Source organism: Cyphellophora attinorum, assembly GCF_001299255.1.
Source record: "Cyphellophora attinorum strain CBS 131958 chromosome Unknown Contig26, whole genome shotgun sequence".
Taxonomy (NCBI): domain Eukaryota; kingdom Fungi; phylum Ascomycota; class Eurotiomycetes; order Chaetothyriales; family Cyphellophoraceae; genus Cyphellophora; species Cyphellophora attinorum.
This window is the reverse complement of record NW_017253254.1, coordinates 91,446-115,457: the sequence shown is the minus strand read 5'-3', so window position 1 is coordinate 115,457 and position 24,012 is coordinate 91,446. Positions and strand designations below refer to the sequence as shown.

Here is a 24,012-nt window from a genome sequence, read left to right as displayed (position 1 = left end):
CATTTGATCTTGCCGATTGACTCTCTATCTCTGGAGAAGAGAAGAAGAGAAAGACGCAGCAGGTCGAGGGCCACACGACTACGTATAGCTCTTCAATAAAGCAAAGATCCGGGGCAAACCAAAGCTATCGCTTCACAGTGTCGGCCACGTGGTATTCACTGTTGATAATTTTGGTGGTCGGCGGAAGTGGGAGGAGCATCTGCTCATCGTTCCTTCGTTAGCAACAGTCAAGATCATCGCGGCAACAACACGAAGTGAGAAGAGCATCTGCTCGGCCAGGGTCGATTCAAGGTAGGCAACCTCTGACTCGCTTATACTTCAAGGACGCTTCTTTCACTGCCGTTGGAGTAGACTTCCCCGAGCTTAACCGTCAAAGGTTTTGCATTGTCCTTGCGAAGCGACCAACAACCTCGACGTTTATTCTGAGACGCAAATCTTGCCTCACACTTTGCAAGCGACATCGAATGTGTGTTGAGTCGTGAAGATCAAAGGAAGAATATTCCGCCTTACTGCACATCAGATCCCTTCGCTTCGGTAGCGACGATGACCGGAGCCAGTCAAACTGAGTCAAGCCGTTATGAACCTTATGTAACATGCCGAGGCCGCCTCGTATTTATACTGGGTCCACGCATCCTCGCTTAGGAGGGCGGCGGCCGTCTCTGGCATAGTCTTTTGGGCGCTGCAGGGCAAATCGGGTGACCTACTGCCAAACCTGTCAAAATCAAGATCCATCCCATGATTCGCAACCTCGGGTTGCCGGTCCATGTCTTATATTTGGATTCTCTCAGGTTTGTACGTTTCGTGGTGTCGTTAAAGGAATCCAAACACCGCCTAAAGAGCTTCTCACCGTGCAGATGATGGTGCTCGGACCATGTAGTTCTCAAATCTTGCGGCAGCCAAGAATCGAAGAAGTTCGCGATGCTCAGCTCAAATCTCAATGCACACGAGTTGATCGGCGAGTCAGCGCGTGGCGAGCGCTCATCGCTCTTAACTGCCAAAGGCAACTGCAGTGGAATATCACTGGCTACGCGAGACATCGTAGAATCCTCGACTCGCAGAACACGGAGTATGCCTACACTTTGCGAGGGTTGTCCTTGAAATAATGAATGTCGTTCGCTGCGCAGCTTTGCCCCTCAAGATAGGCCCCAGTGCTCACCCTCGTCTCCCCAGTCGGTATCTCGTTTACAGGAATGTCGTTTGTAGGGCAGAACATTACTCCTCATTGACTTTTCTGTATAAAGCACCAAATCCCCGCTGACCACACGCTTGGACTCGGAGCTGAGAAGTCAGCAAATTTGCACCTGCATAGTACGGAGTACGCTATACGTAGGTGTACTACTCTTCTGAGTTTCTGATACGCCTACCGGCAGCGGTACCCATTCACATCTCCGAATTGGGCTGTGGCATGCTTACCTTATCATACTACTACTCCAGAGCCCGAGCCAACGATCTGGACCAGATCGAAATACTCCATTGCTTACAGTTTGTCTCTTGAACTGATATAGCTCGCGACTCTTTGAGCAGGCACTGCGGCCTCGAAACTACTCAGACTCGTCGTCGCAAGAAGTACACCTGCGAAGCCAGCAACGGCAAGAACGACTTGAGCTTCTCGGCACTTCGTTGCAGATCGAGCGACTGCCGGTGCGAAGTTGCATTGGCTGCTCCTGCTCAACACGACACTTTCTACGGCTTTGACAAGTTGAACTGACGCCGCGAACATGGACACGGCCGTCGATGTACAGCGTGTCACGTCTCTCGCCCCACTGGCGTCACCGTTAGCTCCAATACCCGACGATGACATCTTCACAGACGTCCAGTGGAAGACCCTAACATCTATTCTGGAAGTCTTCATCCCTTCGCTGGCCCCAGCAAGCTCGGACGACAAAAGTGCTCTGCACCCGGACGACTATGAGAAGTATGTTGAGGACATCCAGCTATACGTACCGCCGGATGTCAGTCGCAAAGACATCGAAACCTACCTTGCCGAGTCTGTCACCAGCATACCCGGCCTGAAAGATAACCTTCGACGACGTTTCGCGCAATCCGTGGCGAAGCCGGCAGTTGCAGGCCTATCGACGGTGCTCGGTACACTCAACACAACAGCCGGGTCACTATTGTTGACGGGCTCGACTACGCCTATACATCAGCAGCCCATTGCAGAGAGGACCACCATCATTCGAAAATGGTCACAGTCATACATTCCGACTCTGCGCAAGCTGCACAATACTTTCTCTGGTCTGTCGAGGCAGTGGTATATCCACGAATCAAAGAGCTTTCCCAAGGTCATTGGGTACAAGGGCCACTACGCCGATGTCGAGCGCAGACCTACCTATGCATTCAAATTCCACGACTTCACTGCCAGTGACAGCCCAACAACTCTCGAGACTGATGTCGTCGTTATTGGCTCAGGTCCTGGATCTGGGGCTGTGACCAATCGGCTCGCCGCTGCAGGCATGAAATGCATTGTAATCGACAAAGGCTACCACTGGAATTCGGATCACTTTCCCATGAAGCACTCGGATGCGCAGGAGCATTTGTACGAGAATTACGGGGCTGTCGTATCTGACGACGGCGGCCTTGCTACCGCTGCCGCTTCGACATTTGGTGGTGGCGGCACGGTCAACTGGTCTGCCACGCTGCAGCCACCTGCATTTGTGAGAAAGCAGTGGCAAGATGAGGAGGGACTAAATTTTGCTGTTGGCCAGGCATACCAGGAATCGCTAGATTATGTTTGCGACAAGATGGGCGCAGCCAGGGCAAACGACCATGAAGCGTTAGCAAAGATCAAGCACAATTATGCCAATGAGTTGTTGCTCGAAGGTGCGAGGAAGGTTGGGTTGGAGGTTAAGGTGGTGCCACAAAACACGGGTGGCCGCGTACATGACTGCGGACATTGCCATCTCGGCTGCCCAAGTTGCACAAAGCAGGGACCAGCCAACCTTTGGTTTCCAGAAGCGGCTGAGAAGGGGGCGGAATTCATCGTTGGGTTCTGGGCAGAGAAGATCTTGTTCGCCGATGATGGAAAGACTGCGGTCGGCGTGAAAGGCCAGTGGACATCACAGGACCGCGAAGTCACCAAGGAAGTTACGATCAAGGCCAAGCGCGTTATCGTGGCCTCTGGAACTTTTCAGTCGCCTCTCCTGCTCAAGAGATCTGGTCTGACGAACCCATGGATCGGCAAAAACTTCCACGTCCACCCAGTCTGGTACATCTTCGCGACCATGCCCGACCGCATCGATCCCTGGAAAGGTGGTGGTCTGTTGACTTCGGTCGTGACTGGCCTTCGCCACGGGACAGGCGACTACCACGGCCCTGTCATCGAGATCTGTATGGGTATGCCAACTCAGACCGGTCTTCCTCTTGCCGTCAGCAGCAAAGCTACTGGTGAGGCTGCCGCGGCGCAGTATAAAGTGGACCTCGCCAAACTCGGCCATACGGTTGGTTTGTTCTCAATGGTCCGTGACAAGGACAGCGGCGAGATCTACGCAGATAAGCACAATCCTCGCATGGCACATATGAAGTACACCACCAGTCAGCGTGATAAGGAGCAGATCGTCGTTGGCCAAGTCGAAGCTGCGAGAATTGCATATGCAATGGGCGCCCGTGAGATCAGCGTGGAGCATCCCGATGTAGACGCGTTCGTGCGCTCGTCCACGGCCACACAGGAGATCAACGATGAGGCATTTGAGCTGTGGTTGAATGATGTCAAGACGAAGGGTCTCACAGCGAACAGTGAGCCGATAATGATGCATTCGGCGCATCAGTTTGGGACATGTAAGATGAGTGCGAACAAGGATAGGGGTGTAGTTGATGGGCAAGGACGGGTTTGGGGTTATAACAATTTGTGGGTTGCAGACAGTAGCGTGCTGCCCACTGCGACGGGCGTGAATCCGATGGTCAGCACGATGGGGACAGCGGATTGGATCGCGAGAGGGATCGAGCGGTCGTGGCAGGAGGAACGGAGAGGGTAGTGCTTGGGCATACGTAGACACCGTTGAATTGTGTTGAACGTCTATGTCATCGTAGGCTCTAAATCGTGTCGATCGTGAATTATGAAGACTCTGAGGCTCGACACATTCTCATGGCAGCTGGCCTTATGTGGATCTTGCTGTTGTCTCCCACCCGCTTCGACCATGGCTGTCCTGATGTTCCAACCAGTCGTTGAGTGGCTTCGAATGCACAACACACGAGCTTCTTCTCTGCATTGGTCTTGCGTCAAAATAGGGTATCCATAGCCAATCGTCATTGCTGCCATTTCTGCTACGAAGTCCTCCTGGGGGTATCATCTCGTTTCATTCTGCCAGAAAACCGCCAACGCGCCGCGTCCTCGCGCTCCCTGCTCACCACATCGTTGCAGGGTCCTCCTCGGCCTTGATGCGCATGATATCGAAAACCGGCTCGCCATTGTCGTCCTCCTGCCACACGTCGTTGCCCTGCCCATCCACCCCGAGCCACACGCCGTACTCCATCGGATTCGTGCTGCTCTTCTGTCCAGGCTTCACTCCCAACACCCAAGGCTCCCCATCCCAGTTGTACTCTACCAGTACGCCCACCTGGTCGGTCCCGCTTCTCTTCCTGGTGGTGCAGGAGAAAAACTTAACCGTGAGTGGCGCGGCGACGAGGAGGAAGATCGCGATGGTGGAAGCTATACTTCCACTTATCTTCTGGAAAGCCAGCAGCGATGTCGACCTGCCTCTTGTAAACGGAGCGCTTGCCGATGAGCCACGCGACGTGGCCGATGGGAGGGGTGGCGGAGGCGGCGCGGACGAGGGCTTGGATGTCGCTCGGCATGTATTCGTCGAAGTCCCACGAGGGGATGAACGGAGCGGTAGGGCCGGCGGCCGGAGCGGTGGGAGCGGCGGCGGGATTGGTGGCGGCCATTGCTTCTGTTTTGAAGTGGTCGAAAAGGTTTGGTTTGTTTCTGGTTTCTTTGAGGAGGGCTTCAGCGGCAAATGTGATGTGTTTTTTGAACAAAGAGCAGCGCAAGATGTTGTGTGAGAAGTGCTGAATATATAGTTTGTGGTCGGGGTTAGGCGTAGGAACCAGAAGTGCGCCTGGCATCAGGGTAGAGTGTTGGAACCAGAGAAGCAAAACGTAGGTGAACAGGGAACGGCAATTCGAACACATTCATGCAAATCCAGTTCTCATGAACATACTGTCAGGCATGTCCCTATACCCTTCCTTCTGTGTATCCCCCATGTCCCACTCGATCTGCTTGACGGGTCTCATGCCGAGCTTCGCGTACACGCTTCGTCCCATCTTCGATCCTTCGGTGGTACACTCGAGACCACCGCGTCTGTGAGCTTCCTCGAGTCCCCAGCTCGCCAGTCTCCCAGCAATACCTCGCTTCTGGCGTCTGGATGCACAGCAAGGATGTCGAGCACGAACGTCGCGGGAATCTCACGTGTAGAGGCCTCCTGGATAGCTTTGCAGCGGTCCGCTGTTAGACACTGCCACCCACGCGCTACATAGCGTTGCCGGTCCTCGTCATCCGGGTAGAGCTCAGCAAGACCCATCTTCTCGCGTATGTGGTCTATAGAGCCCTCGAGTGGCTTAACGCCCCAGCCATCAACGACTGAGTACTGGCACCAGATCGCCACGCCTACAATCCGCCGTCCCTGCTCGTCAGGAGTGGGAGTACTGGCCTGCAGCATAACCGTAAATGGCCGCCCATCTTTGTCGTGCTGCATATTGCGCCAGCCTGCCTTCATCCGCTCAGCTCCACGAGCCGATCCCTCCGGTGTATCCCAGCCGGGGTAGATGGATGTCCAGAACGCGTCGTTGGTCTGCCCGCCAAAAGCTGCAGCTGTGACGGCGAAAAGATCCGGAAAAGGATCCTCTGTTGTGACCGGCGAAACAGAGATATCTGTGAAAGCTGTTGCCATAGCGGAGGACCAAGGGACGCGTTAGGGGCCGCTATTATGTTTCACAAAGCGTCGTTGGGTGACAGCAAATGGTATACAGGAAGAATCGAGCTGGAGGAGGAGTCATTGAAGTTGGGCGCAAATTTCGCCAAGTTACATCAGATGTTAGTTAAGGTGGTGGGATGAGCGGCTTCCTCCGCGACTAGAGCCACTATGTACTCGCTTTGCATCAACGTCCAGTGTGTGGCAGCTGCCATGGCAGGTATTGCGTCACGGCCTGGAAGGTAGGATGGCTAGAACTCAACGAGAAGGTGCACAAGCAGCCGAGAGGCGTGGAAACAGAAGGGAAATCGGGCGGAATCTTATGAAGGCGGATGACATGCTCCTAATTGCTAGACTCCGGAAGCCTTAACCGAAACCGGGTGACTTCATGTGCTGTCAGTTCTTGACCTAGAATACACCGACGGACAATTTGTCTCTCATTCACGAGCTCACAAAGCCTCTGCTCAGATATTCCGAAATCCAGGCTGGCGAACCAACGCGGATGGAGGCATCCTTGATTGACGGGCGATGGCCTACACTGTACCCAATGTATATTATTCCTACTTCATCGATTGCTTCACAAACAGGGACGTGACAGCGCCTCTACCATTCCCAGCAAAGACTGGTACGCCTTTAGTTGACTCGCATACCTACGTGAGTAGTACCACCTGGGAGCGCTCCATGGCTAGGACTGTCCGTGATGGTGGACCACACCAAGCATTGACCTGTAAGTGACGCGAGTATGACCGAACACAGACAACGACGACGGGAAGTGAAGATCTTCAAATATGTCACTTGCCTGTTGCAATGACTCTTCCAGTGCACTTCACGATCAGAGACTCCACCTCCCGACAACATATATTTGATGGCCCGAATCGGTCTCCTCCCAGTTCTCTGTCGTTCAAGAGGGGCGCCACGAAAAGGTTGACATTGTCTTCGAAATTATCTTCATTCATGTTGACATGCCCGTCGCTCGACTGATCATGACTGTCGGACTGTGAGTTGTCGTCGTCCTCACTGCCGCTTCGAGAGTCATTATTTCCGATACCTCCATGATCTTCATCGTCGGTCCAGAATGCCTGAATCAATCCCACCAGAGATCGTCGACATCTTCCTGAAATATGCCATCACATCACGACCGGCAGGGCAAGGTGCTCGTGTCAACCTCTGCGATCTCTTGTGCGTCAACTCGGCATGGCGTGACATCGGCCTCGGTCATGTCTGGTCCGACATCGTCGTCGACCGCGCAGGGCTCGCTCGATTCATTGCAGCGCCACTCACATCCAACCTTCGGCTTGTCAAGAGTTTCACCTTCTCGTCGGACCGTCCGGATGTCCGATGGGTAAGAGACCCAAAGAGCGACAATGTCATCGACCGCCCTTGCAGACGAGTCAACCAGCTCAACACGCACCTCTATAGCCTTGCCACAATATTGCCTCGGATGAGCAGTCTGCTAACTTTCTCCTTCTATATCAAATCTCAACCTGCCTCAGACTCCCTCCTCAAACAAGTCGAAATATCGCGTTCCGCATTACGTGAATTGGTCGATGCGTTGCCACTGAGTCTCGAAAACCTCGAGATTGACACCAAGTGTTACGATCGTCCCGTTCTCAACTACGACTCTCGACATGTGTGTTCCGCGATTGCCGACCGACTATCCCGGCTACGACACGTCCGGCTGAGACTGGCCAAGTTGTGTCCAGAATTCTTTCAACCTTCTCGGAGCCTTGAATCCTGTGTCATAAATCTCCTGTGGCCGCACGGGAAAGGGCTAGCGTTTAGCTGTCGGGAGATTTTGAGCGAGGACACACTACGGCAACGGCGGGAGGGGAAGGAGCTGTCCGCGCGAAGACGCCAGGATCTCGTTGCGTCCCTCCCACATGTGACGGCGACCTCACCCACACTGCGACAATTCAACGTCATATCTGGCTGGACCATCTACGAAAACGCCATCGGACAGATCGAGGTCAGGGATCTTCTCGCAACTCGAACGACTGTGTACCCGTTGCAACGTCTCGACCACTCCCCGCATGGCGACGTTTTCCTCCTGCGCCGCAGCGACACCTCAGACGTCGCAGGTCGCATGGGAGATATCGAAGAACCTGTAGAGGGCAATGCATGGCAGACCACAACGAAGGGTTCACGGTTTCCACACGGCTACAAAACTTCTGCCAGGGGTTCAAGTCATGAATGGATCCCTGTGGGCGACTTCGCGACCGCTGAGACATGGCCATGACGTGTGGGCCGAGCAGAAGATGAAGCGGTCCTAGAGCAGGACAAGACAGGACTCTGGCATCGACATACATTGGGCAACAAGTTCACCTTGTGGGAGGATGAAGCTTATGCCGGGCATCGCCTTGTCGAGGTCAAGGTTTTTGAAGGAGTGGGTGATGTTGACGAGCTCAAGCTATTGGGTGGCACGTTCAACACGCTTCGCAGAAAGCCTGGCGGCCTTGCTCGCCTTGCCACATACGAAGGGGATTGAAACGGCCACGAGCTTCCCTAGTGGGCAAAGGCAATACTTCGACGTAGATGAAGGGTGCTAGTATGGGGGAAGGACTCCTCGAACTTGACATAATGGCCTTGAAGCACAGCCCGATTGGTGTTGGGCTCGAACAGGAAAGGAGCAACGAATGACGGTCTTCGCTGACGCAATTCGACTCTGTCGGTTTCGGATAGACATACTCAACAGGCGACCAGACCTTCACAGTGCAAGCATTGCAGACCACGTATAAGCGGAAGCTGGAATCAAAGGCAGGCTAGACAGGCGTAGGACTTCGAAAAATTTGTCGAAGTTGGCATAAAGGTCTCAAACTATAGACGTCCACGTCCGCCTCAACTTCGACCCCGTTCGCTTAAATGCGGTTTTCAAAGTCCTCACACTCGACATCGAACTCACCGTATCCATTGACCAATCCCTCCTATGCCTTCCCTTTCTCCCTCTACTTTCATTCCTACCCCCACCCGACAAATACGTTCCCAAATCTCCCTCCTCGCCTTCCCTGACCAATGTCCGCTCAGCCTCAACATCCCGCCCCGGCGCCACCCCCTTCCTCAACCAATGCCCCTGCAACGGACTCCGATTCAAGCTTTGCTGTAGCATAGTCATGCGCTTATAGTCGGATTTGAGAACCTTGTAGTGCTCGTCGCGGTACATCTTCTGCCACAGGGTGCGACCGGCGGCGACGCTAGCGCAGTAGGATGGGTGCGAGAAGTCAGTGGCGGGGCCGTGCGTGCGGGTGTGGGTGGTGAAGCGGAAGGGAGTCAGGCGGGCGAGTGGGTGCTTGGCCGCCCGTGGGTACCAGGGAGGAGTCTGAGGCGGAGGGAGGCGTGGGCGCGAAGCGAGTATTGGAGGTGCGGAGACGGGCATGTGTGCGGGTGGTGAGTGGAGGAAGAGTCGAGGTCATCGACTCGTCTTGCCACCAGAACTTGGGTGGGCTGTTTGGGTCAGTCTTGGGGAGAGTGGCAGTTTCCAGGGCTGTGAGGAGGTATCGACGGGAAGTCATGAGGTGGCGAACATGGGGATATGGGGAGGAGAGGAGGATGCGGGACGAGGGATGGATACTTCGCTGGGAACTCGAGGACTGGGGAAGGTGGGAACGCGGCGAGGGCTGGGAAATGCGAAGGTGCGATCCAGCGAGCCAGCTGTGTATGTGGGCTTGTGGAATTGGGCTTTCGATGGCTGTTGCGGTGCAGGCTTCGTCGGCTTCGGTGGTGGTGTAGGCTTCAGAGGCTGTGGAATTTCGACCGACCCACGACCCCACCATTCGGGCTCATCGTACTCACGCACGAAGTCGATGCGAGGGGAACATAGCGATGAATAGTCGTGAGCGCTTGCTGCCATGCTCTTGACATGTGCATTTTGTCGGCGCTGACCGAAGCCGCCCGCGACCTCATGTGAATCGAAATCTTCGCTTTCCCTGTAAGCGTTCTTGTGATATGTAGGCTGCACGCTTGAGCGTGGTGTGTAATTTACAGCTGGTACCTGCTTGGGATCAGTGGCATAGCCGTAGCTATCGTCAAAATTGATTGCAGAGTCCAGATCTGCAGGAAGGGGAAGTGATGGAGCTTGCGTTGAAGATTCGGGAAGAGTTGGTAGGGGTGGCACGGCTGACGATGGGCGGGAAAAGTTGCTAATGGGAGATACTGGACATGATGGAGCCCTGTAGCCCCGCCCAGGGACGTATTGAGACGAGGCAGAGATAGAGGACGCCTGGCTCGTGATCGTGTCCGAGCGTGATTGATTCATTGCGGGTTCGTAAGGTAAGGAAACGTTTGCGGGTAGTGGCAGATGGTGGTCGACCAAAAGACTCGAGTGGTGTCCGGATTGACCTCGCAGTTGCTACATGGGGCTGGTACCGCCATATAGAGTCGCACATGAAACAAAGAAGGCTATATCAAGAGTAACCCGTATCCGAGCTTAGAGATCGTAGTATTTTCTTTGTGCTTTGATCCCGACTTCCATTATCTATCTTTGTGCCTGATTTGGCGTCCTTCATCGGCGACAATGCCTTTCCAGAGCTCGGACATGTGGATGATCGTCCAACAGACAGGTTTTCAGTCGTGAGGAGTCTTCCGTGCCGCGGCGCCGTGGCCCTGTCAGTCCTCCCCGCCTACATTAAGTGCTTGTTGACTTGATGATTGGCTCATAGTGCTGACTCTCGGTGATAACGGCGCCGAGTCTCTGGCGGGAAAGGGGACGGGCGGGGATTTGTGAGCCAACACGGGTCGTCGAGGTCCCCGTCTGCTATCGGATTCGGCCTGTACTCGGTAGGTTCGGAAACGGTGTATCTCGAGGCAAGGTCTGGATCAGGACCGGTGCCCTTGGAACGAGAAAGAACTATTCGAGCTTCCTTCACTGCCTTCCTGAGTCTTCGCTTTGCTCTCTGCCATAGAAAGAAGAGCTCGTTCCTAATTTGCTCAATCTGATTGCTTGGAAGCATGGCTGATACCCGTATCGACGTGTCGTTGGCGAAGCTGGTCAGGCTCAGGGCTTGGACAAACTTATGTATATTGCAACAGCGTTCTGGCAGACTCTCGAGATGGCGCAGCAGGCTCGAGACAAACCGTGCTGGAGGCTATGCCCTTCTGCTGGCGTGGCGCACCTAGTGAGCGTTCTGGCAACCAGTATTGCTATGGTGACCAGAAGGAACGGGAGCAGAACAGAAACTGGTTCCTTTCCAGTAAACTCATTCCTGACATCTCAATCCGCACAAGTCCAGCACGTGCATGTTCTTTGAACTGTAGGTAGACTGTGCAGTGATTTGCTGGTTGGTGACCCTGCAGATTGGGACACAGCGGGCTTGACAAACAATGTATGTTCCAAGCACTGCCACACCAGTTCCCAAGTCGGACAACTTGGTCGTAGGGTGGTCTTTGGGTCTCTGGAAAATGAAGTGCCTTCGTCCGGACTCGAGATTGCGACTGCATAGACGACCTGTTGGCGCGTTGGATCCGGATTTGAATTGGACTTCCTACTCGCACAAATCGAGCTGCTCCCTGCTTTGTTGTAGGTACTGTAGCGGACCCTCCGTCCATCCATCTCCTCAAGACTCATGATCTTTCAACTTGCCCGCTGCTCGCAGTCTTCGCTTTTCTCCAACGTCCCAATTATGGACACGGGCAGTCGCAACTTCCAACGTGGTGATCTGTATCCTCAGAAACTCCAGATCTTCCTCGGCTGCCTTCAAACTATCCTTTGCTTTGGCCATCTTCTCCTGCAGCATCACTTCTGCTTCATCAAGTGGATATGCGACCATCACATTTGCACCAAGCCACAGATACACCTCATCCACCTCTGCTGGTCTGATCGTGGCTTTCGCATACAACGTATCCTGCAAGCTGAAAGTGGCTTCCATTTCCAGTGGATTGTGCTGCTTCTCCTCCAACTCGTCGTCCAGGTCCTCAGCAGATCCATTCTGTGCCTCTAATGCTGCTGCTCGCTTTTTCTTGAGAAATCGCACAGTGTCAAGTGTGTCCTTCATTTCTGGCAACTTTTCCCTCAAGCCTGCTGCTCTTCGATCGACGTTCTGTTGCATGAATGTATATTTGGAGACCATCTCCTGGAAACGCTGCAGTGTGGCCTCAACATCTTCAATGCTCTTGACATAGTCACTGATATTGTTCATGAACGGAAAACTTGGGATGCCTCGGGCATTGGTGGTCGACCCTGCCTCCGCCAGCGCCGCCATTGTCGTCATTGCAATTGATGTCGATTGGCAGTCATGTGTCCCTCTTACTGGTAGCGCCTGTCGTTCGTCCACCACGACTGCAGTTCTCGGTGGTACTTTCCTCGAATTGTACTTAAAGTGGGCTACTCTGATAACGAGGCTTTACGACAGCCTTCCGCAGTGAAGTCACGTGAGTCCGCGACTTCGAAACGCGGTTCCGATTTCTTCTCGACGCGTCAGGAAGTCGCCACCATACAGCTTCGGTCGATCGCCCCAACACAAGCTCGCTGCTTGCCCTGTACCAACAACAGCTCCTCATGTCCATATAACGATGATTCGACCTCGACCCAGTCTTGGTTCCAACCATGACAAAGAGAATATCCCACCTGCTCAGAGCGGTCGACTGAGCATCAATTCCGCTGCTGCCCTCGATCGTCTTGTGAAGCCTTTCAGATGTCCCGGCTCCTCGAGTGGTCGCCGGAAGACGGAAGAGCCGCCTCGAAAGCGTCGCAAGGTCAATTACGCCGAGGAGGGTAATGGACAAGACGATGCAAGTGGAGGTTATAGTGCTGATGGCGATGGCGAAAGCATACAACTGAAGGACAAATTCCCGGTATTCAAGCCGAAGGACAAAGACACTATCTTCAGAGCAAGATTCGCAGTGCCGCTCATTAACAAAGATGCCTACGACCCATCAAGAGCAGCTCCCAGTCTGGGCATGAGGAAGGGTGTGCCTTTTCAGAACAAGCCTCTTCATGACCCGAGCGGCGAGTTTTCCATTGTGCTATACGATCCCACAATCGACGACAAACCCGATCCGACGGCTGTTGTTACAACTGATCCAGCAGTGAAGACTCTCGACGCGCCTCTGATGCACAAAAGTCTGGCAGAAATACTTGGAATCAAGAAAGAAGTTGAAGGCGAGCGGCCAAACGTGCCCGTGGTCATCGATCCTCGACTGGCTAAGACCCTGCGTCCCCATCAAGTTGAGGGTGTGAAATTTCTGTACCGCGCCACCACCGGTCTGATCGATGAGAATGCTAAAGGTTGCATCATGCAGATGAGATGGGTCTCGGCAAGACTCTGCAGTGCATTGCTCTGATGTGGACTCTATTGAAGCAGAGTCCAAAGGCCGGCAAAACAACCATTCAGAAGTGTATAGTAGCATGTCCCGCCAGTCTAGTGAAGAATTGGGCCAACGAGTTGGTGAAGTGGCTAGGCGAGGGCGCCATTCACGCCTTTGCATCGATGGCAAAGCAACCAAGGAGGAGCTGTCATCGCAGCTTAAACAATGGGCCATTGCGTCTGGTCGAGCCGTGACCAGGCCGGTGCTCATCGTATCGTACGAATCCTTGCGACTCAACATGGACGATCTGAAGGACGTTAACATCGGCCTTATGCTCTGCGATGAGGGACACAGACTCAAGAACTGCGAAAGCAATACTTACACAGCGCTGACAAGTCTGAAGGTCGAACGGAGAGTCATTCTATCCGGAACACCAATCCAGAATGATCTTACGGAGTACTTCGCCTTGCTCGACTTCGCCAACCCGGGGTATCTTGGTACCCGAGCAGACTTTCGCAAGAAATACGAATTGCCTATTCTGCGAGGGCGTGACGCTGACGGTTCGGATGCCGACAAAGAGAAAGGAGCGGCAGCGAATGCAGAGCTGGGTGCGCTCGTCAACAAGTTGATCATCCGTCGCACGAACGACATCCTCTCGAAGTATCTGCCCATCAAATACGAGCATGTCGTTTTCTGCAAGATGGCGCCTTTCCAGCTAGATCTTTACAATCACTTCATTAAGAGTCCTGAAATCAAAGGTCTGCTGCGAGGCAAAGGCAGTCAGCCCTTGAAAGCCATCGGCATCCTCAAGAAGCTCTGTAATCATCCAGATCTTCTCGACCTCGAGGCCGATCTGCCTGGCAGTGAGGGATGCTGGCCAAGCGATTACGTCCCCAAAGAAGCTCGAGGTCGAGACCGTGACGTCAAGTCCTGGTGGTCCGGCAAGTTTCAGGTCCTCGAGAGGATGCTGGCCCGCATTCGACAAGACACTACGGACAAGATCGTTCTCATCAGCAATTACACGCAGACCTTGGATGTGCTCGAGAGGCTGTGCCGGGCTCGCTCTTATGGCTGCCTGCGACTTGACGGAACCATGAATGTCAACAAGAGGCAAAAGCTGGTGGACAAGTTCAATGATCCGAATGGCGACGAGTTTGTGTTCCTGCTCAGCAGCAAGGCTGGTGGCTGTGGTATCAACCTGATTGGTGCGAATCGATTGATCTTGTTTGATCCGGATTGGAACCCAGCAGCTGATCAGCAAGCTCTGGCTCGTGTCTGGCGAGATGGTCAGAAGAAGGACTGTTTCGTGTATCGCTTCATGGGTACTGGCACCATCGAGGAGAAGATCTTCCAGCGCCAGTCCCACAAGCAAGCCCTGTCATCGACAGTGGTCGACTCCGCCGAAGATGTGGAGCGTCATTTCTCCTTGGACTCTCTACGAGAGCTGTTCCACTTCAAGCCAGATACACGAAGCGATACCCACGATACTTTCAAATGCAAGAGATGCAAGCCAGACGGCACGCAGACGATCAAAGCTCCGGCGATGCTATATGGCGACACAAGTACATGGAATCATTTTGTCAACAGCGGCGAACAAGGTCAGCTCGGTCGAATCCAAGACTTGCTTCTGCGACAAGAGGCTTCGGAAGATGCGATCAGTGCAGTATTCCAGTACATATCTCACTGATAGTGGAAGTCACAGATGGCAAGCTGCCAGATGCGAATAGCAGGTGGTAGACCTTTGCCATAGACCGTATCACGGAGTGTCCACGACGACATGATCTTATAGAATATTCATAGAATTTTATCTCGCAACGGCGAACTCGAAAAACTCCATTTTACGTGGTTGCTCAGCAGGTCGTGTGTGTCGAGCAGGAACGTTGCAGCTGAGCCAATCGGAGTGGGAAGCCGCGTGGGGCGCCTGCCTCCCACGCGTTTGAGCGAGTCAACGGTCGGGCTGGGTCGCGATGCTTCAAGTTTGTTGTCTCTCTTTCCCGGTTTCACAGCTCAACTTGAATGACATTGTCTTCGATCGCTATCCCTAGGCCATATTCTCGAAGTCTGCAGATAGATATTCGATCGTCTCGACTGGTTCTACCGCAAGATTGGCACCTCCAAATGTGTGCGATTTGAGCCCCAAAGCTATGGACCTGGAGCTGGTGGGCCCCTCACACGACTGATCTGGGATTGCCCACGTCCTCACCATGGACCCGTCCGTACAACGTCTCTTGGTAGATAAACTCTACGACAAGAGGAAGCAAGGCGCTCTAGAGTATGTCTCCCAGTCCTACTTTTCATACAGGGCCTGATGCTGACCATGTCACAGACTCGAGCGACTGATCCGAGAGGCAACCGCCGCCAAGGACCACGAGAAGATCCGGAAAATAATCGATCAGCTCTGCCATGATTTCGCATATGCAGTCCATCAGCCTCATGCCCGCAATGGTGGCCTCATTGGTCTTGCGGCCGCCTGCATAGCCTTGGGCTCGGTGCGTTTCAGTGTGTCAAACATCAACGAAATAGCTAACAATGTGCTAGGACGAGGTAGCTCCATACTTGAAGGAAGTCGTCCCACCGGTGCTTGCCTGTTTCACTGATCAAGATGCACGGGTCCGCTACTATGCGTGTGAGGCCATGTACAACATCGCCAAGGTGGCGAAGGGTGAGATTTTGGTGTTCTTCAATGTTATCTTCGACGCACTTTGCAAGGTGAGCCCGTGGTGCCAACACGCATGTACGCTGACTGACATTCCGAAGCTCGCAGCAGATTCAGAACTTTCCGTAAAGAACGGTGCAGAACTCCTCGACCGCCTCGTCAAGGACATTGTATCTGAGTCTGCCTCATCATACATCTCTCAGGTCGACTACCGAGAAAAGGCTGGCGCAGGAAATGGCTCGGACGAGTCGAGCGATGACTTGCCCACTGCATTCTCGCTGGCTCGGTTCATACCTCTACTCGAAGAAAGGATTCATGTGCTCAATCCCTTCGTTCGAACATTCCTCGTGGCCTGGCTTACCCTGCTGGATACCATACCGGATCTCGAGCTGGTCTACTATTTGCCCGACTTCCTTGGTGGCCTATTCAAGTTCCTGGGAGACCCGAATAGGGACGTTTACGTGGCGACCCAGGGTTTACTCGAGAGGTTTTTGAACGAGATCAAGAAGATTGCCAAGATAAAGAAGGGCATTGCTGAAAGTCGACGCGACCGAGCTGAACGAACAAGGCGAGCCGAGAGCCGAGCTGATAGTGCGACGCTTCCTGATTCTGCCTCGCAGGACAATGCCATTGACGACTCTGACTCAAACACCGTGCCAGAATACCAAGACGAAGTCGACGGTGATTGGATTCCAGGCCAGGACGTCCAGGTCGACCACACTCGCATACTTGACATTCTGTTAAAATTCATCAACGTGACCTCCAGCAAAGACGAGGTGCCAGCGTTATATACGGAGGGGTTGTCAAAGCAGAAAGAGGAAGAAATAGGCATAGTTGCACTGAGATGGATTGACAGCTTCTTTGAAGTGAGCCCAGAAGATATCCTTCAATTCGTTCCTCGACTGCTGTCACAGGTGCTGCCTGCATTATCTGCACAGTCAGAGCAGGTCAGGACGACGGCAAGCAGAGTCAACAGGTCTCTGATGGACTATATTGTCACTTTGCAGGACAACGCAAGGTTGGATAGAAGCAGAGCCGTCACCGCCGAAGGATCACACACTGAGCCAGAGGCCCCAGGCGAGCTTGAGAAACCGCTGCCCGAGCCACCAGTCCAAGATTCAGAAGGAGCGACAGGGCTGTCCTCACATGATTTGGATTATGCCGCGGCAGTGAACGCTTTGACGTTGCAATTTCTGAATGAGCACGAGGAGACAAGAGTGGCTGCCTTGAGCTGGCTGATCATGCTTCACCGAAAAGCACCTAAGAAATTGCTCGCCTTCAATGACGGGACGTTCCCGGCACTACTCAAGACGCTGTCTGACCCTTCCGAAGCTGTGGTCATTCGGGACCTGCAACTTCTGTCGCAGATATCCAACAACTCCGACGATGGCTATTTTGCATCCTTCATGATAGCCCTGCTTCAGCTCTTCTCGACAGATCGCAAGCTACTTGAGATTCGGGGCAACCTAATCATTCGGCAGTTGTGTATCAATCTGCAGCCAGAGCGTATCTACCGCACGCTTGCCGACTGTATCGAGAAGGATGAGGACATTGAGTTTGCTAGCATAATGGTGCAAAATCTCAACAACAACCTCATCACAGCTCCCGAGCTTGCGGAATTGCGAAAGCGATTGCGGAACCCGGACAGCAGAGACGGACAGATGTTCTTCGTGGCTCTGTTCAGGGCATGGTGCTACAATGCTGTGGCAACATTCTCGCTTTGCTTGCTGGCACAATCCTACGAGCAGGCATACCATCTGCTCCAGGTCTTTGCGGACCTAGAAATGACGGTGAATATGCTGATCCAGATCGACAAGCTGGTCCAGCTCCTCGAGAGTCCAGTGTTCACATGTAAGTCATGCAATCACTCAACGAGCTCCTCGAACTGACTTCCTAGATCTCCGTCTGCAGCTGCTTGAACCAGACCGCTACCCTTTTCTCTACAAGTGCCTATACGGGTTGTTGATGCTGCTCCCGCAGTCGAGCGCGTTTGCAGCTCTGAAGAACCGACTCAACTCCGTCTCCGCCATCGGCCTGCTGCACGTGCCACCAACAACGCCTGCGTCGACAGGTCAGCGTCCATCGTATGTACAAGTTCCTTTGAGTTTCAATTCCACTGCCGCACCTTCTCCTCCGCCATCGTCTGCTTCGCAAAGCGGCTTCGAGTTCGGGACCTCGGGCTTGGTGCATTCCCGCGCCAAGTCGACCGACAAAGCCATCTCTTCGTCGATTCTCGGATCGCTGACCAAGCCATCCTCGTCCAGTGTGGCGGGTCTGACCTCGTCGAACCTACCTTCGTCAAGCTCTACCTCGATTACTAGCCGTGTTGCTCGCGCACGCGATGAGAAGAATGATCCAGTCAAGTGGCCGGAACTGCTGGACAAGTTCCGCAACACTCAGGATAAGGCAAGACGGCGGAGTGAAATGCTAATGAGAGGCGAGGCTGCCGCGGCAGGCTCAGATTCGTTAGGTGGCGGTCCGGCGACACGCAGTCTCATGGAGCTCGACATTAGTGCCGGTGGTAGGACTAGCCGTAATAGCGATGGTCAGCCAATCAGTGGTGGTGCTGGCGCGGGTTTGCCACGGCCTGGAAGCGGATTCTCAAGACCGCAGCCCTTTCGTGACCCTACAGGGGCGCAGGGCGGCGTTGGCACGATTTCGCAACAACGACGGGCCGGCTTGGCTGTGCTCAACAAATACGACATGAGTATGCCTTCGCAAGGTGATCAACAGTATGGCAGTATGGGTCCGCCGACGGGTGGCAGTGGAACTCCAGGCGCTGCACTTGGGGATGCTAAGGGCCACAAGTCCAGACACTCATTGGCAGGCTCGATGGGGAAGTTTGCGAGTAACCTTCGCTCAGGTGGGAGTCGAGATCGGAAAGGTGACGATGCATCTGGTGGTGCAGGCGGGAAGAAGGAGAAGCGCTAGGAGCAGGAAGTGGACTAGGACTATTTACCATGTGATCGATCCACCGCACGAGCACTTGAGCCTGCAATCCCAGTAGCCCAGACCCGAACGAGCCGGGCAAATACTGGCAGACAGAACGAATGCAATGAACTTCAAGACATACCAAGAGATCTGTGAACATCATATGAGGCAAGAAGGAGCTACAGACAGCCTTTGCAGTTGGATTACGACAGGCAAGAGTTGACTTGAGTCACGCAAATTGCAGTGTATGTCTCCTGGCCGAGCCGGTGAAGCGGCCATCTTGGTATGCATCGGACTTTCGTTTTCGTGGAAGGATTACCTATGTATATATAATTACGTTGCCCCTCACCCTCATCTTTTCCTTTTCTCCCATCGCAGCAGTGTGCAGCGATTACATGCCATGCTATGGTAGCGTTCGATGCATCCTAGCGGGGACGAGTTCTGTCCCATGCTTGCTCTTACTCCAACCAGCGATTGAAGAGCCCCGTTCGAGTCTGGGTGCTGTCAGGATGATACGTTCATCTTTTTTGCGTTTTCCGAGGTGCAGCTATTGATGATCCCGCGTGCTCGAAGTTAGCGCTGGGCAGGGTTTAATGTTAATAGAAGTAATTCGGCCAGGGCGGGTCTGCTGAAACGGGTTGATGAAAGACTGTGAATCAAGCAGCGACAGAGATCGTGAGAGACAATGAATGAACTATGCTGATGCTAGAAAACTTGGTGTAACGCTATGAGATGTTGTAGACTGATGCTGATTTGGTTGGTGGTGGATATGTATGTACGAGGTGATTGTGTTGTGTACAATATGCTGGCGTGGGAAGAACTCATCGTGGGTGAAGGACCGATGGATCGGATGCCGTCCCAGCGGTGCGGATATGGTACGGGCGGTGTGAATGGTCGTAAATGCGTTATAAATGCTGCCTGTGCCGTCGGGTTCAGGATGATGTCCCCGTTACAGCGCCATGCAAGGATGGCTTGACGGGCATCGAATTGCTGCGAGCTAAGGCAGTGTCGTCGGCTTGTAGACACACGCAGTCCTGCGTATCATCCAGCGACCGGAACGTGCGCAAGTCGGCATCAGTTGGCCGTTGATTCATATCTGCTGCCACTGCTGCGCCCACGAGGGCGGAAACAGGACTATCCAAAATTCGTCCGTGTCTTTCATGGGTGTCCAAGATGTCCTCTGCCTCTTCTCCCTCCATCCCTGCCTTCTCCTGTCTTATTCCTACTTTCCGCCCATCCACATACTCCGCCTCTTGTTTTGTGTAGATGTCTGTCCAGTCGAGCCGGTTGAGGACGCGCTCAATTGCCCATCGCTCTGGTACACGTACTCGCCGTCGACGTAGTGTGCACCCGTAGTGAATGTGCTGCGGTTCTTTCTCCGAGTGTACTTCTGCTCGAGACGGTACAGCTCGATCTTTTGATGGATTTTGCTCATTAAGCCCATTTTGGCGGTCCTTTATGGTGTCTGAGGGTGCTGGTGCGTGTAGTCGATGTAAATGATATATTGAACGGCCGTGTGCGGCTTATAGCGCAGGAGTATTGGTGTGGCTAGGGGAGGCAATGATGTAGCGTATGCTGACAGGGCCCTCGCGATCAGGTGGTCAGATGCGTTGCCAGATTTGTAAGATGAATCCAGTCGCGACAAATTCGTGGCTTCGTTATATCCGAAGTCGCGAGGAGATCATGTGGTAAACGCGTGCTCACTGCGCAGCTACGGCCAACGCAGTGCGTGTGTCAGAGAGGTTCGAATGTTGCGATGATTGTGACGTTTCGTGCCTGGAGTGGGATATTGCAAGGATGATGAGCACGATACGTATGTGGACCGATCAAGTATGCCGGTACGCGTTATATGGCGGTTTCCCTCCCCATATATTATACGTGCTGCTTGTGAGAGAAGAGGAGGTGTCTGTAAGGTGGGCGGAGGCACAGAGAGATAAGGAAGCGAGTACGCAGAGAAAAGAGAGTCGACAGTGAGGTTGCAGTTGCCCTTGAGTGCATAGGCGAAGAGTTCCAGCAACCGACCACCGCCCTCGCTCCCCTCATCAGGATTAGTCTCTGTCGCTTCTAGCGAGCGCCATGAGGACGGGCCCCAAGCGCTAGGCCGCCTGAAGGGTTAGATCGTGCGCAAGCTCCGTTGCGAACAGAGAAATTTCGATATGGAGACTGATAATCTCTGGAGACGGGCCTGGCGGGATGCGTCTGTGGCTGCGGCGCTGCGCCTTTTGCATGGATAGGGGCAGGATGGAGGGCCGACCGGGGCCAGCAACGCGAGGTTATGGCTGATCGAGATCATTGTTTGGTGTTCTCGGTGTTGGTTGTTCCAGTATCAATCTATGCTTTACTCGACGATAACGCTGTGTTCTACCTGTGCATACCTGAGATCAATTTTGGCTTCAAGTCACCAAGCCGATGGTGTAGCACATGGCTGCTTTGTCAGTGGTACCTGTACCTGAAGATCGCATTGTTCTGGGCGGCATGAAGGTGCAACGCTTGGAGAAGGTTGCAGATGACCTGCAGCATTTCAAGCCTGGAAAAGCATAGCTCCCGCCTAGGTCGCTTCTAAATTCTCGGCATTGGTCTTCCACGTGTTCGAGGCCCGAGTTTCTCTCCTGTTCCTGTCTCGCTTGTCAATGTTGTCTCAATCATGGTGTGCTTCGAAGCGAAAAGGAGCACGACTTCGATGAGACTCGTGTGCGCAGCTTGCACGGTGCTCCCGTATTTACGGCATGATATGAGAGAGGCAATGAAACGATAGCGCGGGATAACAGGACGGTCTGTTCTTCATCTAAATATTCCGATAGATCGCGACACCGTCCGAACTTTGAATCGTGCTAGTATATTTTGACGGCTGTCAATCTCACTGCCGTCGTGATTCTTCACCAACACTGTCTGCTCGATCTGCATCGAGTTCTCTTTCAAGTCCCATATCTTGCCCCAATGAGACCTCTTGTGCCGCCCAAAGGTCTGCGTACAGACCGTTCTTCTCCAACAGCTCATGATGAGTGCCCTGCTCTTCGACTTGGCCATCTTTGAGAACAAATATGATGTCGCTATCGAATATTGTGCGAAGTCGATGTGCAACGAATACGCTCGTCCGTTGCTTCTCCTTGAGGATGCTGTTGATGTTCTGCAGCAGCGTCTGCTCCGTGTACGTGTCAAGGGCTGATGTTGCCTCATCGAAGAACAGCAAGGGTGGATCCTTCAACAGTAATCGGGCAATCGCCAGTCGTTGTTTCTCGCCACCAGATATCATCATGCCTCGCTCTCCAACCATTGTATTCCAACCTTGTGGCAACTTCTCGATGAGTCCATCAATGTGAGCTCGCTGGGCTGCTTTTCGGACCTCTTCGTCACTAGCATCGATACGTCCGTATCTGATATTGTGCTCGATGGTATTGTTGAATAACGGCGTGTCCTGCGGAACAACTCCGATGGATTCTCTGAGACTGTCCAAAGTCAGATCTCGGATGTCCTGTCCATCAATCGTGATGGTGCCGCCTTGTGTATCATAGAATCGGAAGAGCAGTCGCAACAGCGTCGACTTGCCACAGCCGCTGGGACCGACTATCGCGACTTTCTTGCCTGCTGGTATCGTCAAGCTAAGATTCTTCAATATTTGTCGTTCCGCGTTGTATGCAAAATTCACGTTTTGAAACTTGATCTCGCCACCTTTGGTAAGTGCCAGAGTCTTTGGATGTGCCACCTCCTTGATATTTACATTGACCTTCTGCAAGTTGAACAAAGTCTCCATGTCCAGCAGCGATTGTCGTAGCTCTCGATATACTGAGCCCAGGAAGTTGAGCGGAACCGACAGCTGGAATACTAGCTGATTGACCATAACGAGATCGCCTACCGTCAGCTCTCCAGCGGCTACGCCTTGTGCTGCCATGTACATCATTGCACCTAGTGCGCTGGAGAATATGATGTTCTGGCCAGAGTTGAGGAAAGCAAGTGATGTTGTCACTTTGATCGACGCCTTCTCGTATTTCTGGAGGGCTTGATCGTATCGATTGACCTCAAACTTTTCATTGTTGAAGAATTTGACCGCTTCATAGTTGATCAAGGTGTCCACCGCCACTGTTGCGCCCTGATTGTCTGCTGAATTAGCTTGCTTCCGAAACTTTGTGCGCCAGGATGTGGTCGTGATAGTGAAGGCGGAGTATGCAGCCATCGTGCCTGCTGTGATGGCAGCGAAGGAGAGGCCATATTGATATGTCAGAATGCCACAGACCAGCGAGATCTCCAGTATCGTCGGAAAGATGTGGAAGAGCATAGATGTGAGCAAGAAGCTGATGCCCTTCGTGCCTCGATCCAAAGCTCGAGTCAAACCTCCAGTTTGCCGGGACAGGTGGAAGTTCATGTCCAGTCTGAGGAGATGCTGGAAGACATTGCAGGCAACCTTGCGGATAGCGCTCTGTGCCACACTCGCAAAGACAGCGTTGCGTAATTCTTGGAAGATTGTGGCGCTTATTCTCGTGACACCGTAGGCTATGATCATCGATCCGGCCACGGTCCAGGCAGTTCCGCCAACTGCAAGGAAGTCGATGTTCATGGAGTCGACGATGCTCTTGAAGTAGAATGGCACTTCTACGTTCAGGACTTTGGCACCGACCAGCAGACCGAGTGCAGTACTGACACGTAGCTTCGTTCCAAAGTCACCCTTGGGCCAAAGATATTGGACCATTTCCTTCATGATAGCCCGGTCTACCTTTCGTTGCTCCTTGTTGGACACTACCTTCTCGGAAAGCATATCATTGCCATCTGCTGCCGGAACTGCATCCTGGGCCTTCGACTTGATCGCAGACTCCGGCCTGGCTAGTTCTGGTGACTCGGACTTGACCGGTCCATCATCAGCAATCCTCGTCTGAGCTGGCGGTTTCGCATTGGGCTGAATTTGCTTCCTCCGTCGCTGCTGGTGTGAGAACCATCTCGCGCTGACTGACTGTGGAGTAAATGTGCTGCGCAGTCCAACTGCATGGAGAACGGGCCGGCTGCTGCATACTGCTGGACACAAGAGCCGGGCAGGGCCGACGCCTGTCCTCAGTAACATCGCTTCCTGCTACAATGCGCTGTATCAACGGCTGACACTCTCATTGCACAGCTTCAACGCCTCGACCGGCTCTCAGCTGTTTGATCGTCCTCCATCGATCGTCGCAAGGTTCTCTGCCCGTTTGGCAATCCAGTCATAATGTCTCAAACTTGAACTCGATGTCGCGATCTGGTTTGTTATGTCAGCCTTCTCGTGGCTGATTCAGAGCACGTGATTTCAGCATGCAGCCTCGC

The 24,012-nt window shown here is 53.4% G+C and overlaps 10 protein-coding genes across 10 annotated transcripts; 5 read left to right on the top strand and 5 right to left on the bottom strand.

Annotated features, from left to right (window-relative positions):
* Positions 1 to 1,718: 1,718 nt before the first annotated feature.
* AB675_3624 (Long-chain-alcohol oxidase FAO2) lies at positions 1,719 to 3,971 on the top strand (the record flags this gene model as incomplete). Its single annotated transcript, XM_018143692.1, has 1 exon — positions 1,719 to 3,971. The coding sequence occupies one exon, from the start codon at positions 1,719 to 1,721 to the stop codon at positions 3,969 to 3,971; it is 2,253 nt and encodes a 750-aa protein (XP_017997052.1).
* Positions 3,972 to 4,340: 369 nt separating this feature from the next.
* AB675_3623 (uncharacterized protein) lies at positions 4,341 to 4,881 on the bottom strand (the record flags this gene model as incomplete). Its single annotated transcript, XM_018143691.1, has 2 exons — positions 4,341 to 4,575; positions 4,652 to 4,881. 2 exons carry the CDS (start codon positions 4,879 to 4,881, stop codon positions 4,341 to 4,343), a joined length of 465 nt encoding a protein of 154 aa, XP_017997119.1.
* A 344-nt stretch (positions 4,882 to 5,225) lies between these two features.
* Positions 5,226 to 5,885, bottom strand: AB675_3622 (uncharacterized protein; the record flags this gene model as incomplete). Its single annotated transcript, XM_018143690.1, has 1 exon — positions 5,226 to 5,885. The coding sequence occupies one exon, from the start codon at positions 5,883 to 5,885 to the stop codon at positions 5,226 to 5,228; it is 660 nt and encodes a 219-aa protein (XP_017997031.1).
* A 1,096-nt stretch (positions 5,886 to 6,981) lies between these two features.
* Positions 6,982 to 8,142, top strand: AB675_3621 (uncharacterized protein; the record flags this gene model as incomplete). Its single annotated transcript, XM_018143689.1, has 1 exon — positions 6,982 to 8,142. One exon carries the CDS (start codon positions 6,982 to 6,984, stop codon positions 8,140 to 8,142), a length of 1,161 nt encoding a protein of 386 aa, XP_017997089.1.
* Positions 8,143 to 9,408: 1,266 nt separating this feature from the next.
* AB675_3620 (uncharacterized protein) lies at positions 9,409 to 10,155 on the bottom strand (the record flags this gene model as incomplete). The annotated part of the gene is made up of 1 exon (XM_018143688.1): positions 9,409 to 10,155. The coding sequence occupies one exon, from the start codon at positions 10,153 to 10,155 to the stop codon at positions 9,409 to 9,411; it is 747 nt and encodes a 248-aa protein (XP_017996997.1).
* Positions 10,156 to 11,452: 1,297 nt separating this feature from the next.
* Positions 11,453 to 12,097, bottom strand: AB675_3619 (putative prefoldin subunit 3; the record flags this gene model as incomplete). The annotated part of the gene is made up of 1 exon (XM_018143686.1): positions 11,453 to 12,097. One exon carries the CDS (start codon positions 12,095 to 12,097, stop codon positions 11,453 to 11,455), a length of 645 nt encoding a protein of 214 aa, XP_017997076.1.
* A 310-nt stretch (positions 12,098 to 12,407) lies between these two features.
* On the top strand, positions 12,408 to 13,178 carry AB675_3618 (DNA repair protein rhp54; the record flags this gene model as incomplete). The annotated part of the gene is made up of 1 exon (XM_018143685.1): positions 12,408 to 13,178. The coding sequence occupies one exon, from the start codon at positions 12,408 to 12,410 to the stop codon at positions 13,176 to 13,178; it is 771 nt and encodes a 256-aa protein (XP_017997096.1).
* A 262-nt stretch (positions 13,179 to 13,440) lies between these two features.
* On the top strand, positions 13,441 to 14,829 carry AB675_3617 (DNA repair protein rhp54; the record flags this gene model as incomplete). Its single annotated transcript, XM_018143684.1, has 1 exon — positions 13,441 to 14,829. One exon carries the CDS (start codon positions 13,441 to 13,443, stop codon positions 14,827 to 14,829), a length of 1,389 nt encoding a protein of 462 aa, XP_017997019.1.
* A 517-nt stretch (positions 14,830 to 15,346) lies between these two features.
* AB675_3616 (uncharacterized protein) lies at positions 15,347 to 18,729 on the top strand (the record flags this gene model as incomplete). Its single annotated transcript, XM_018143683.1, has 5 exons — positions 15,347 to 15,414; positions 15,469 to 15,631; positions 15,681 to 15,851; positions 15,900 to 17,649; positions 17,696 to 18,729. The coding sequence occupies 5 exons, from the start codon at positions 15,347 to 15,349 to the stop codon at positions 18,727 to 18,729; spliced, it is 3,186 nt and encodes a 1,061-aa protein (XP_017997037.1).
* A 2,857-nt stretch (positions 18,730 to 21,586) lies between these two features.
* Positions 21,587 to 23,779, bottom strand: AB675_3615 (Iron-sulfur clusters transporter atm1, mitochondrial; the record flags this gene model as incomplete). Its single annotated transcript, XM_018143682.1, has 1 exon — positions 21,587 to 23,779. One exon carries the CDS (start codon positions 23,777 to 23,779, stop codon positions 21,587 to 21,589), a length of 2,193 nt encoding a protein of 730 aa, XP_017996984.1.
* Positions 23,780 to 24,012: the final 233 nt, after the last annotated feature.